Source organism: Scyliorhinus torazame, chromosome 4 (genome assembly GCF_047496885.1).
Source record: "Scyliorhinus torazame isolate Kashiwa2021f chromosome 4, sScyTor2.1, whole genome shotgun sequence".
Lineage (NCBI taxonomy): Eukaryota > Metazoa > Chordata > Chondrichthyes > Carcharhiniformes > Scyliorhinidae > Scyliorhinus > Scyliorhinus torazame.
In genome coordinates, this window is record NC_092710.1 from 336,897,081 (window position 1) to 336,909,737 (window position 12,657).

The 12,657-nt window shown below is 48.0% G+C and overlaps 1 protein-coding gene across 1 annotated transcript in view; it reads left to right on the forward strand.

The window, feature by feature from the left end:
- LOC140411162 (polypeptide N-acetylgalactosaminyltransferase 14-like) overlaps window positions 1-12,657 on the forward strand; it is a 457,946-nt gene that overhangs the window by 383,928 nt on the left and 61,361 nt on the right. The window contains exon 7 of the mRNA XM_072500240.1: window positions 9,543-9,630. Within this exon, the coding sequence (XP_072356341.1) occupies window positions 9,543-9,630 (88 nt within the window). The remainder of the gene's footprint in view (window positions 1-9,542; window positions 9,631-12,657) is intronic.

Below are 12,657 nucleotides of genomic sequence, written 5' to 3' on the forward strand. Positions count from 1 at the left end.
TGGACTTGAGGTTGTTTTCGTTGGAGAGAAGAAGATTAAGAGGAGACTTAATAGAGGCATACAAAATGATCAGGGGGTTAGACAGGGTGGACAGTGAGAGCCTTCTCCCGCGGATGGAAATGGCTGGCACGAGGGGACATAGCTTGAAACTGAGGGGTAATAGATATAGGTCAGAGGTAGGTTCTTTACGCAAAGAGTAGTGAGGCCGTGGAATGCCCTACCTGCTACAGTAGTGAACTCGCCAACATTGAGGGCATTTAAAACTTTATTGGATAAACATATGGATGATAATGGCATAGTGTAGGTTAGATGGCTTTTGTTTCGGTGCAACGTTGTGGGCTGAAGGGCCTGTACTGCGCTGTATCGTTCTATGTTCTATGAGTGATCGATGCTGTCTCTCTCTCACAGTAAAGGGAGTGATCAATCCTGTCTCTCTGTCACAGTAAAGGGAGTGATCGATGCTATCTCTCTCACAGTAAAGGGAGTGATCAATCCTGTCTCTCTCACAGTAAAGGGAGTGATCGATCCTGTCTCTCTCTCACATTAAAGGGAGTGATCGATCCTGTCTCTCTCTCACAGTAAAGGGTGAGATCGATCCTGTCTCTCTCTCACAGTAAAGGGAGTGATCAATCCTGTCTCTCTCTCACAGTAAAGGGAGTGATCGATCCTGTCTCTCTCTCACAGTAAAGGGTGAGATCGATCCTGTCTCTCTCTCACAGTAAAGGGTGAGATCGATCCTGTCTCTCTCTCACAGTAAAGGGAGTGATCGATGCTATCTCTCACACAGTAAAGGGAGTGATCGATCCTGTCTCTGTCACAGTAAAGGGAGTGATCGATCCGGTCTCTCTCTCACAGTAAAGGGAGTGATCGATCCTGTCTCTCACAGTAAAGGGAGTGATCGATCCTGTCTCTCTCACAGTAAAGGGAGTGATCGATCCTGTTTTTCTCTCACAGTAAAGGGAGTGATCGATCCTGTCTCTCTCTCACAGTCAAGGGAGTGATCGATGCTACCTCTCTCACAGTAAAGGGAGTGATCGATCCTGTCTCTCTCTCACAGTAAAGGGAGGGATCGATCCTGTCTCTCTCTCACAGTAAAGGGAGTGATCGATCCTGTCTCTCTCTCACAGTAAAGGGAGTGATCGATCCTGTCTGTCTCACAGTAAAGGGAGTGATCGTTCCTGTCTCTCTCTCACAGTAAAGGGAGTGATCGATCCTGTCTCTCTGTCACAGTAAAGGGAGTGATCGATCCTGTCTCTCTCTCACAGTAAAGGGAGTGATCGATCCTATCTCTCTCACAGTAAAGGGAGTGATCGATCCTCTCTGAATCACAGAAAAGGGAGTGATCGATCCTGTCTCTCTCACAGTAAAGGGAGTGATCGATCCTGTCTCTCTGTCACAGTAAAGGTAGTGATCGATCCTGTCTCTCTCTCACAATAAAGGGAGTGATCGATGCTGTCTCTCTCACAGTAAAGGGAGTGATCGATCCTGTCTCTCTCACAGTTAAGGGAGTGATCGATCCTGTCTCTGTCACAGTAAAGGGAGTGATCGATCCTGTCTCTCTCTCACAGTCAAGGGAGTGATCGATCCTGTCTCTCACAGTAAAGGGAGTGATCGATCCTGTCTCTCTCACAGTAAAGGGAGTGATCGATCCTGTTTTTCTCCCACAGTAAAGGGAGTGATCGATCCTGTCTCTCTCTCACAGTCAAGGGAGTGATCGATGCTATCTCTCTCACAGTAAAGGGAGTGATCGAAAGGGAGTGACCGATCCTGTCTCTCTCACAGTAAAGGGAGTGATCGATCCTGTCTCTCTCTCACAATAAAGGGAGTGATCGATGCTGTCTCTCTCACAGTAAAGGGAGTGATCGATCCTGTCTCTCTCACAGTTAAGGGAGTGATCGATCCTGTCTCTGTCACAGTAAAGGGAGTGATCGATCCTGTCTCTCTCTCACAGTAAAGGGAGTGATCGATCCTGTCTCTCACAGTAAAGGGAGTGATCGATCCTGTCTCTCTCACAGTAAAGGGAGTGATCGATCCTGTTTTTCTCTCACAGTAAAGGGAGTGATCGATCCTGTCTCTCTCTCACAGTAAAGGGAGTGATCGATCCTGTCTCTCTCTCACAGTAAAGGGAGTGATCAAACCTGTCTCTCTCACAGTAAAGGGAGTGATCGATCCTGTCTCTCTCTCACAGTAAAGGGAGTGATCGATCCTGTCTCTCTCACAGTTAAGGGAGTGATCGATCCTGTCTCTGTCACAGTAAAGGGAGTGATCGATCCTGTCTCTCTCACAGTAAAGGGAGTGATCGATGCTGTCTCTGTCACAGTAAAGGGAGTGATCGATCCTGTCTCTCTCTCACAGTAAAGGGAGTGATCGATCCTGTCTCTCTCACAGTTAAGGGAGTGATCGATCCTGTCTCTGTCACAGCAAAGGCAGTGATCGATCCTGCCTCTCTCTCACAGTAAAGGGAGTGATCGATCCTGTCTCTCTCTCACAGTAAAGGGAGTGATCGATCCTGTCTCTGTCACAGCAAAGGCAGTGATCGATCCTGCCTCTCTCTCACAGTAAAGGGAGTGATCAATCCTGTCTCTCTCACAGTAAAGGCAGTGATCGATCCTGTCTCTCTCACAGTAAAGGGAGTGATCAATCCTGTCTCTCTCACAGTAAAGGGAGTGATCGATCCTGTCTCTCTCACAGTAAAGGGAGTGATCGAAAGGGAGTGACCGATCCTGTCTCTCTCACAGTAAAGGGAGTCAGGAGGTCATGGTGCAGCTGTACAGAACTCTGGTACGGCCGCAATTGGAGTATTGCGTACAGTTCTGGTCACCGCATTATAGGAAGGACGTGGAGGCTTTGGAGCGGGTGCAGAGGAGATTTACCAGGATGTTGCCTGGTATGGAGGGAAAATCTTATGAGGAAAAGCTGATGGACTTGAGGTTGTTTTCGTTGGAGAGAAGAAGGTTAAGAGGAGACTTAATAGAGGCATACAAAATGATCAGGGGGTTAGATAGGGTGGACAGTGAGAGCCTTCTCCCGCGGATGGAAATGGCTGGCACGGAGGGACATAGCTTTAAACTGAGGGGTAATAGATATAGGACAGAGGTCAGAGGTAGTTTCTTTACGCAAAGAGTAGTGAGGCCGTGGAATGCGCCACCTCCTACAGTAGTGAACTCGCCAACATTGATGGCATTTAGAACTTTATTGGATAAACATATGGATGATAATGGCATAGTGTAGGTTAGATGGCTTTTGTTTCGGTGCAACATTGTGGGCCGAAGGGCCTGTACTGCGCTGTATCGTTCTATGTTCTATGAGTGATCGATGCTGTCTCTCTCTCACAGTAAAGGGAGTGATCGATCCTGTCTCTCTGTCACAGTAAAGGGAGTGATCGATCCTGTCTCTCTCTCACAATTAAGGGAGTGATCGATGCTGTCTCTCTCACAGTAAAGGGAGTGATCGATCCTGTCTCTCTCACAGTTAAGGGAGTGATCGATCCTGTCTCTGTCACAGTAAAGGGAGTGATCGATGCTGTCTCTCTCACAGTAAAGGGAGTGATCGATCCTGTCTCTCTCACAGTAAAGGGAGTGATCGATCCTCTCTCAATCACAGAAAAGGGAGTGATCGATCCTGTCTCTCTCACAGATATAGGACAGAGGTCAGAGGTAGTTTCTTTACGCAAAGAGTAGTTAGGCCGTGGAATGCCCCACCTACTACAGTAGTGAACTCGCCAACATTGAGGGCATTTAAAACTTTATTGGATAAACATATGGATGATAATGGCATAGTGTAGGTGAGATGGCTTTTGTTTCGGTGCAACATTGTGGGCCGAAGGGCCTGTACTGCGCTGTATTGTTCTATGTTCTATGTTCTATGAGTGATCGATGCTGTCTCTCTCTCACAGTAAAGGGAGTGATCGATCCTGTCTCTGTCACAGTAAAGGGAGTGATCGATGCTGTCTCTCTCTCACAGTAAAGGGAGTGATCGATCCTGTCTCTCTCTGTCACAGTAAAGGGAGTGATCGATGCTATCTCTCACACAGTAAAGGGAGTGATCGATCCTGTCTCTCTCTCACAGTAAAGGGAGAGATCGATCCTGTCTCTCTCTCACAGTAAAGGGAGTGATCGATCCTGTCTCTCTCTCACAGTAAAGGGAGTGATCGATCCTGTCTCTCTCTCACAGTAAAGGGAGTGATCAATCCTGTCTCTCTCTGTCACAGTAAAGGGAGTGATCGATCCTGTCTCTCTCTCACAGTAAAGGGAGTGATCGATCCGGTCTCTCTCTCACAGTAAAGGGAGTGATCGATGCTATCTCTCTCACAGTAAAGGGAGTGATCGATCCTGTCTCTCTCTGTCACAGTAAAGGGAGTGATCGATGCTATCTCTCACACAGTAAAGGGAGTGATCGATCCTGTCTCTCTCTCACAGTAAAGGGAGAGATCGATCCTGTCTCTCTCTCACAGTAAAGGGAGTGATCGATCCTGTCTCTCTCTCACAGTAAAGGGAGTGATCGATCCTGTCTCTCTCTCACAGTAAAGGGAGTGATCAATCCTGTCTCTCTCTGTCACAGTAAAGGGAGTGATCGATCCTGTCTCTCTCTCACAGTAAAGGGAGTGATCGATCCTGGCTCTCTCTCACAGTAAAGGGAGTGATCGATGCTATCTCTCACACAGTAAAGGGAGTGATCGATCCTGTCTCTCTCTGTCACAGTAAAGGGAGTGATCGATGCTATCTCTCACACAGTAAGGGGAGTGATCGATCCTGTCTCTCTCTCACAGTAAAGGGAGAGATCGATCCTGTCTCTCTCTCACAGTAAAGGGAGTGATCGATCCTGTCTCTCTCTCACAGTAAAGGGAGTGATCGATCCTGTCTCTCTCTCACAGTAAAGGGAGTGATCAATCCTGTCTCTCTCTGTCACAGTAAAGGGAGTGATCGATGCTGTCTCTCTCACAGTAAAGGGAGTGATCGATCCTGTCTCTCTCACAGTAAAGGGAGTGATCGATCCTCTCTCAATCACAGAAAAGGGAGTGATCGATCCTGTCTCTCTCACAGATATAGGACAGAGGTCAGAGGTAGTTTCTTTACGCAAAGAGTAGTTAGGCCGTGGAATGCCCCACCTACTACAGTAGTGAACTCGCCAACATTGAGGGCATTTAAAACTTTATTGGATAAACATATGGATGATAATGGCATAGTGTAGGTGAGATGGCTTTTGTTTCGGTGCAACATTGTGGGCCGAAGGGCCTGTACTGCGCTGTATTGTTCTATGTTCTATGTTCTATGAGTGATCGATGCTGTCTCTCTCTCACAGTAAAGGGAGTGATCGATCCTGTCTCTGTCACAGTAAAGGGAGTGATCGATGCTGTCTCTCTCTCACAGTAAAGGGAGTGATCGATCCTGTCTCTCTCTGTCACAGTAAAGGGAGTGATCGATGCTATCTCTCACACAGTAAAGGGAGTGATCGATCCTGTCTCTCTCTCACAGTAAAGGGAGAGATCGATCCTGTCTCTCTCTCACAGTAAAGGGAGTGATCGATCCTGTCTCTCTCTCACAGTAAAGGGAGTGATCGATCCTGTCTCTCTCTCACAGTAAAGGGAGTGATCAATCCTGTCTCTCTCTGTCACAGTAAAGGGAGTGATCGATCCTGTCTCTCTCTCACAGTAAAGGGAGTGATCGATCCGGTCTCTCTCTCACAGTAAAGGGAGTGATCGATGCTATCTCTCTCACAGTAAAGGGAGTGATCGATCCTGTCTCTCTCTGTCACAGTAAAGGGAGTGATCGATGCTATCTCTCACACAGTAAAGGGAGTGATCGATCCTGTCTCTCTCTCACAGTAAAGGGAGAGATCGATCCTGTCTCTCTCTCACAGTAAAGGGAGTGATCGATCCTGTCTCTCTCTCACAGTAAAGGGAGTGATCGATCCTGTCTCTCTCTCACAGTAAAGGGAGTGATCAATCCTGTCTCTCTCTGTCACAGTAAAGGGAGTGATCGATCCTGTCTCTCTCTCACAGTAAAGGGAGTGATCGATCCTGGCTCTCTCTCACAGTAAAGGGAGTGATCGATGCTATCTCTCACACAGTAAAGGGAGTGATCGATCCTGTCTCTCTCTGTCACAGTAAAGGGAGTGATCGATGCTATCTCTCACACAGTAAGGGGAGTGATCGATCCTGTCTCTCTCTCACAGTAAAGGGAGAGATCGATCCTGTCTCTCTCTCACAGTAAAGGGAGTGATCGATCCTGTCTCTCTCTCACAGTAAAGGGAGTGATCGATCCTGTCTCTCTCTCACAGTAAAGGGAGTGATCAATCCTGTCTCTCTCTGTCACAGTAAAGGGAGTGATCGATCCTGTCTCTCTCTCACAGTAAAGGGAGTGATCGATCCTGTCTCTCTCTCACAGTAAAGGGAGTGATCGATGCTATCTCTCACACAGTAAAGGGAGTGATCGATCCTGTCTCTCTCTCACAGTAAAGGGAGCGATCGATCCTGTCTCTCTCACAGTAAAGGAAGTGAACGATCCTGTCTCTCTCTCACAGTAAAGGGAGTGATCGATCCTGTCTCTCTCTCACAGTAAAGGGAGTGATCGATCCTGTCGCTCTCTCACAGTAAAGGGAGTGATCGATCCTGTCTCTCTGTCACAGTAAAGGGAGTGATCGATCCTGTCTCTCTCTCACAGTAAAGGGAGTGATCGATCCTGTCTCTCTCTCACAGTAAAGGGAGTGATCGATCCTGTCTCTCTCTCACAGTAAAGGGAGTGATCGATCCTGTCTCTCTTTGCACATTAAAGGGGGTGATCAATCCTGTCTCTCTCACAGTAAAGGGAGTGATCGATCCGGTCTCTCTCTCACAGTAAAGGGAGTGATCGATCCTGTCACTCTCACAGTAAAGGGAGTGATCGATCCTGTCTCTCTCACAGTAAAGTGAGTGATCGATCCTGTCTCTCTCTCACAGTAAAGGGAGTGATCGATCCTGTCTCTCTCTCACAGTAAAGGGAGTGATCGATCCTGCTCCTGTCACAGTAAAGGGAGTGATCGATCCTGTCTCTCTCACAGTAAAGTGAGTGATCGATCCTGTCTCTCTCTCACAGTAAAGGGAGTGATCGATCCGGTCTCTCTCTCACAGTAAAGGGAGTGATCGATGCTATCTCTCACACAGTAAAGGGAGTGATCAATCCTGTCTCTCTCTCACAGTAAAGGGAGTGATCGATCCTGTCTCTCTCACACAGTAAAGGGAGAGATCGATCCTGTCTCTCTCACAGTAAAGGGAGTGATCGATCCTCTCTCTCTCACACAGTAAAGGGAGTGATAGATCCTGTCTCTCTCACACAGTAAAGGGAGAGATCGATCCTGTCTCTCTCACAGTAAAGGGAGTGATCGATCCTGTCTCTCTCACAGTAAAGGGAGTGATCGATCCTGTCTCTGTCACAGTAAACAGAGTGATCAATCCTGTCTCTCTCGCACAGTAAAGGGACCGATCGATCCTGTCTGGCTGTTGGGTTATTTTGTGGTGAACGGTGAACTTGGTCACTTTGATCATAATAGAAAAGCAGAATTCTTTGCAATGTTTTGGTGCGTTTGCTTGTATAAGTTACATAAATGCAGCTTGCATGAGTGTGGCACGGTAGCACAGTGTTTAGCACTGTTGCTTCACAGCTCCTGGGTCCCAGGTTCGAAACCCGGGCTTGGGTCACTGTCTGTGCGGAGTCGGCATATTCTCCCTGTGTCTGTGCGGGTTTCCTCCGGGTGCTCCGGTTTCCTCCCACAAGTCCCGAAAGACGTGCTGTTAGGTGAATTGGACATTCTGAATTCTCCCTCCGTGACCCGAACAGGCGCCGGAATGTGGCGACTAGGGGCTTTTCATACTGGTGACAATAAAGATTATTATTATGTGTACAAAATCATTATGACACCAAGTGGCTTGTTGGCCTTTCTGCTAAGGTGTTTGAATTACAAGAATAGAGGAGGTTCGCTCCAATAATAAAGGAGTTTATTGGGACCACAGCTGGAAACACGGGCAGTTTCGCTCGGCATATTTTAGGTTGGCAGCAAAGATTCTTTAGTTTTGTTTCCTGATGAGAGGGTTGTCCTGGAGGCTAAATAAATTTGGATTATACTCTCTGGAGTTTAAAATAATGAGAGGTAACCCCATTAGAAACATACCAGTGTGTGCGGGCCTTTGATAGCTGGATGCTGTGCGATTCTTACCCCAGGAGGTGAATCCGGAACATGGGTCATGGGTCAAGGGTCAAGGGTCAACGATGTAGGATTGTGAAGAGGAAAAATGTCTCCGTTGCAAAGGTGGTGAATCTTTGGAATTACCCAATCCAGAGTTGTGTGACAGTTCCGTCACATTTGTGATCTCTCTGGGAATTATGGGATATGTGAAGCAGGGGCCTAAGCTGGAGTTGAAGCCTATGGTTGTATTGAGCAGGGGAGCAGGCTCAGGGCATGGACTGAATAATCTACTTCAGGGATCAGTGCTGGGTCCACTGGTATTTATTACTAGTGGCATAGTGGACAGTGAAGAAGGTTATCTAGGATTGCAACGGGATCTTCATCAATTGGGCCAGTGGTGGGTCGATGAATGGCAGATGGAGTTTAATTTAGATAAACGTGAGATGATGCATTTTGGTAAATCAAATCGGGGCAGGACCCAATCAGTCAATGGTAGGGAGTTGGGGAGAGTTATAGAACAAAGAGATCTAGGATTCGAGGTTCATAGCTCCTTGAAGGTGGAATCACAGGTGGACAGGGTGGTGAAGAAGGCATCTGGCATGCTTGGTTTCATTGGTCAGAACATTTGTATACAGGAGTTGGGACGTCTTGTTGACTTTGTACAAGACATTAGTAAGGCCACACTATGTACAGTTCTGGTCACGCTATTATAGAAAGGATATTATTAAACTAGAAAGAGCGCAGAAAAGTTTTACGAGGATGCTACCGGGATTTGATGGCTTGAGTTATAAGGAGAGGCTGGATAGACTGGGACATTTCTCCCTGGATCGTAGGAGGCTTAGGGGTGATCTGTAGAGGTCTATAAAATAATGAGGTAGATAGTCAACATCTTTTCCCAAAAGTAGAGGAGTCTAAAACTAGAGAGCATAGGTTTAAGGTGAGAGGGGAGAGATACATCAGGGTCCAGAGGGATAATTGTTTCACACAGAGGGTGGAGAGTGTCTGGGACGAGCTGCTAGAGGCAGTAGTAGAGGCGGGTACAATTTTGTCTTTGAAAAAGCATTTAGACAGTAAGATGGGTAAGATGGGTATAGCGGGATATGGGTCAAATGCGGGTAATTGGGACTAGCTTAGTGTTAAAAACTGGATGGCATGGACAAGTTGTGCCGAAGGGGCTGTTTTCATGCTGTAAACGTCTATGACTCTATGAGCTACTATTTGTCCTTGTGATTCATCCCTTCAGGGTCAGAGGAAAGGGAGAGAGACAGCCTGAGGTAAGGTCCCAGGACACACTGTGTAACGGTGGCTTCTGGTCCAGGCTGTCATGTTCCTGTGTGATCATGGCTTGGTCGCATTTAGTTACTGTACATTCTCTGTGTCAGGACCCGACCCGTGTTCTCAGTCCGGTTATCGACATCATCAACATGGACACCTTCGCATATGTGGCAGCTTCATCGGATCTGAGGGGAGGTAAGACAGAGAGGCGGCAAGATGTATCTCGATTGCGTTCTTTATCTTAATATAAATCACACAAGCTGATTCTGGAACCACGGTTGCCACTGAACCGGACCCCAAGCCACCAGAGGGGCGTTAAGGTGGAATAGCTATAGGTGAATGAAATCCAACACTCTGCCAGTCTCTCTCTCCACTTAGAGAGGGCGGCACAGTGGTTAGCACTGCTGCATCACAGCGGCAGGAACTCGGGGTGGCACAGTGACACAGTGGTTAGCACTGCTGCATCACAGCGGCAGGAACTCGGAGTGACACAGCGGTTAGCACTGCTGCATCACAGCGGCAGGAACTCGGGGTGGCACAGTGGTTAGCACTTCTTTACACAGAGGGTAGTGGGTGCCTGGAACTCGCTGCCGGAGGAGGTGGTGGAAGCAGGGACGATAGTGACATTTAAGGGGCATCTTGACAAATGCATGAATATGATGGGAATAGAGGGATACGGACCCAGGAAGTGTAGAAGATTGTAGTTTAGCCGGGCAGCATGGTCGGCACGGGCTTGGAGGGCTGAAGGGCCTGTTCTTGTGCTGTACTTTTCTTTGTTCTTTGTTTGCTGCCTCATAATGCCAGGAACCCGGGGCAGCATGGTGGCACAGTGTAGCACTGCTGCCTCACAGCTCCAGGGTCCCGGGTTCAATTCTGGCCTCGGGTAACCGTGTGGAGTTTGCACGTTCTCCCCGTGTCTGCGTGGGTTTCCTGCGGGCGCTCCGGTTTCCTCCCACAGTGCAAAGGTGAAAATCGCTTATTTTGTGCAGTTTAGGTGGATTGGCCACGCTAAATAGACCCAAGTTGGTTGATGGGGATAGGGTGGGGGATTGGACCGAGGTAGGGTGCTCTTTCAGAGGGTCAGTGCAGACATGATGGGCTGAATGGCCTCCTTCAGCACTGTCGGGATTGCGTGAGGTGGAAAATGGGAACTTGAGAAGGTTCCCGACAGACGGCCTGCTTTAGGAGGATGTATTGCTGAGAGGGGCTGAGGTGTTTAAAAGATTTTCCGGCAGTGCAGAGGAGGAGATGGAGAGATAAATGCATAAGGTCAGACTGCGGGAACCGGGGGGGATTTTGGGATCGGAGAGATGCAACTGGAGGAAGGAAGAACAATAGGGGGAGGTGAGGTCAGGTTGCGAAGGAATTTGGATTGGATTGGATTGGATTTGTTTATTGTCACGTGTACCGAGGTCCAGTGAAAAGTATTTTTCTGCGAGCAGCTCAACAGATCATTAAGTACATGAGAAGAAAAGGGAATAAAAGAAAATACATAATAGGGCAACACAACATATACAATGTAACTACATAAGCACTGGCATCGGATGAAGCATACAGGGTGTAGTGTTAATGAGGTCAGTCCATAAGAGGGTCATTTAGGAGTCTGGTAACAGCGGGGAAGAAGCTGTTTTTGAGTCTGTTCGTGCGTGTTCTCAGACTTCTGTATCTCCTGCCCGATGGAAGAAGTTGGAAGAGTGAGTAAGCCGGGTGGGGGGGATCTTTGATTATACTGCCTGCTTTCCCCAGGCAGCGGGAGGTGTAGGTGGAGTCAACGGATGGGAGGCAGGTTTGTGTGATGGACTGGGCGGTGTTCACGACTCTCTGAAGTTTCTTGCGGTCCTGGGCTGAGCAGTTGCCAGACCAGGCTGTGATGCAGCCTGATAGGATGCTTTCTATGGTGCATCTGTAAAAGTTGGTAAGAGTCAATTTGCAGATGCTTCCAAGGAATGTAAATTGGACGTGTTGCAGGACAGACAGTGCTCCTGGGTCACTGAGGGTGGAGGCGATGGAGGAACAGGTCTTTCTGTGGGACTCTGGACACTTTAGTCAGGTTGGAAGTTGTTGACGGTACAGGAAAGGAGTGCAGAGAGAAGACATTGGAATAAAGGAGGTGATAGAAGCATGGATAAGAACCCCGGCAGAGGAGGACTGAGATATGAATGGAGGTGAGTGATAACCAAGTAACTCACCGGAAACAGAGTTAGAACGATGATCACGTTCAGGCTGGTAAACTCAAAAGAGTGAGGGGATCAGAGCTGGGGCCTCAACTATTTACAATTCAAAAATATAAGGTTTATAATTCTAATTGGATGAAGGGACTGACTATATTGTAACCAAATTTGCAGATGATACAAGGATGGGGATGAACACAAGTTCTGAGGAGGATACAAAGTCTGCAGAGGGATATAGATAGGTTAAGCGATGGAATGAAAATATGGCAGACGGAGTACAACGTGGGAAAATGTGAGGTTGTCCACTTTGGCAGGAAGAATAAAACAGCAGAATATTTTTGAAATGGAGAGAGGCGGCAGAAAGCTGCAGTGCAGAGGGAACTGGGTGGCCTTGTGCATGAATCGCAACAAGGTGGCATGTAGATACAGCATGCAAGGGGGGTGGAGTATAGTAGGGACGTCATGCTACAACTGTACACGGCTTTGCAGAGTCACACGTTGTATAAATATGTAGGTTTCTGAGGGGTATGACAGGATAGGTTTCCCATTTAGACAGAGTTGCGGAGAGATTTCTTCTCCGAGGGTTATTCATGTTTGGAATTCTCTTGCCGAGAGAGCAGTGGAGGCTGGGTCATTAAATGTACACCAGGCTGAGTCAGATTTGTGATGCACGAGCAGTCGAGGGTGATGGAGGGACAGGCAGGAGACGAGAATTAATGCCACAATCAGATCAGCCGTCTTCCTAGGTGACGGTGGAGCAGGCTGGACTCCTACTTCTTATGGTCTTATATGGTGAAGGTGAAAGTTCTTAGTTGTGGATGTTTAGCGTTGAGAAGCGTGTGGAGATTTTGGGCGGGATTCTCCCAGCCCTGCGCTGGGCCGGAGAATCCCCGCCAACGGGCCGCGTCGCCCTGAAGCCGGCACGCGATTCTCCGCAGTGCGAGGTTTGAACTACTGGCAAGGGAGAAGGGTTTGTGACAGAGCGGGGAAACCTTGGCCTCAGTCCTGCCAATCATAAGTTGCAGAAAGTTCTAGCTGTTCCAAGACATGG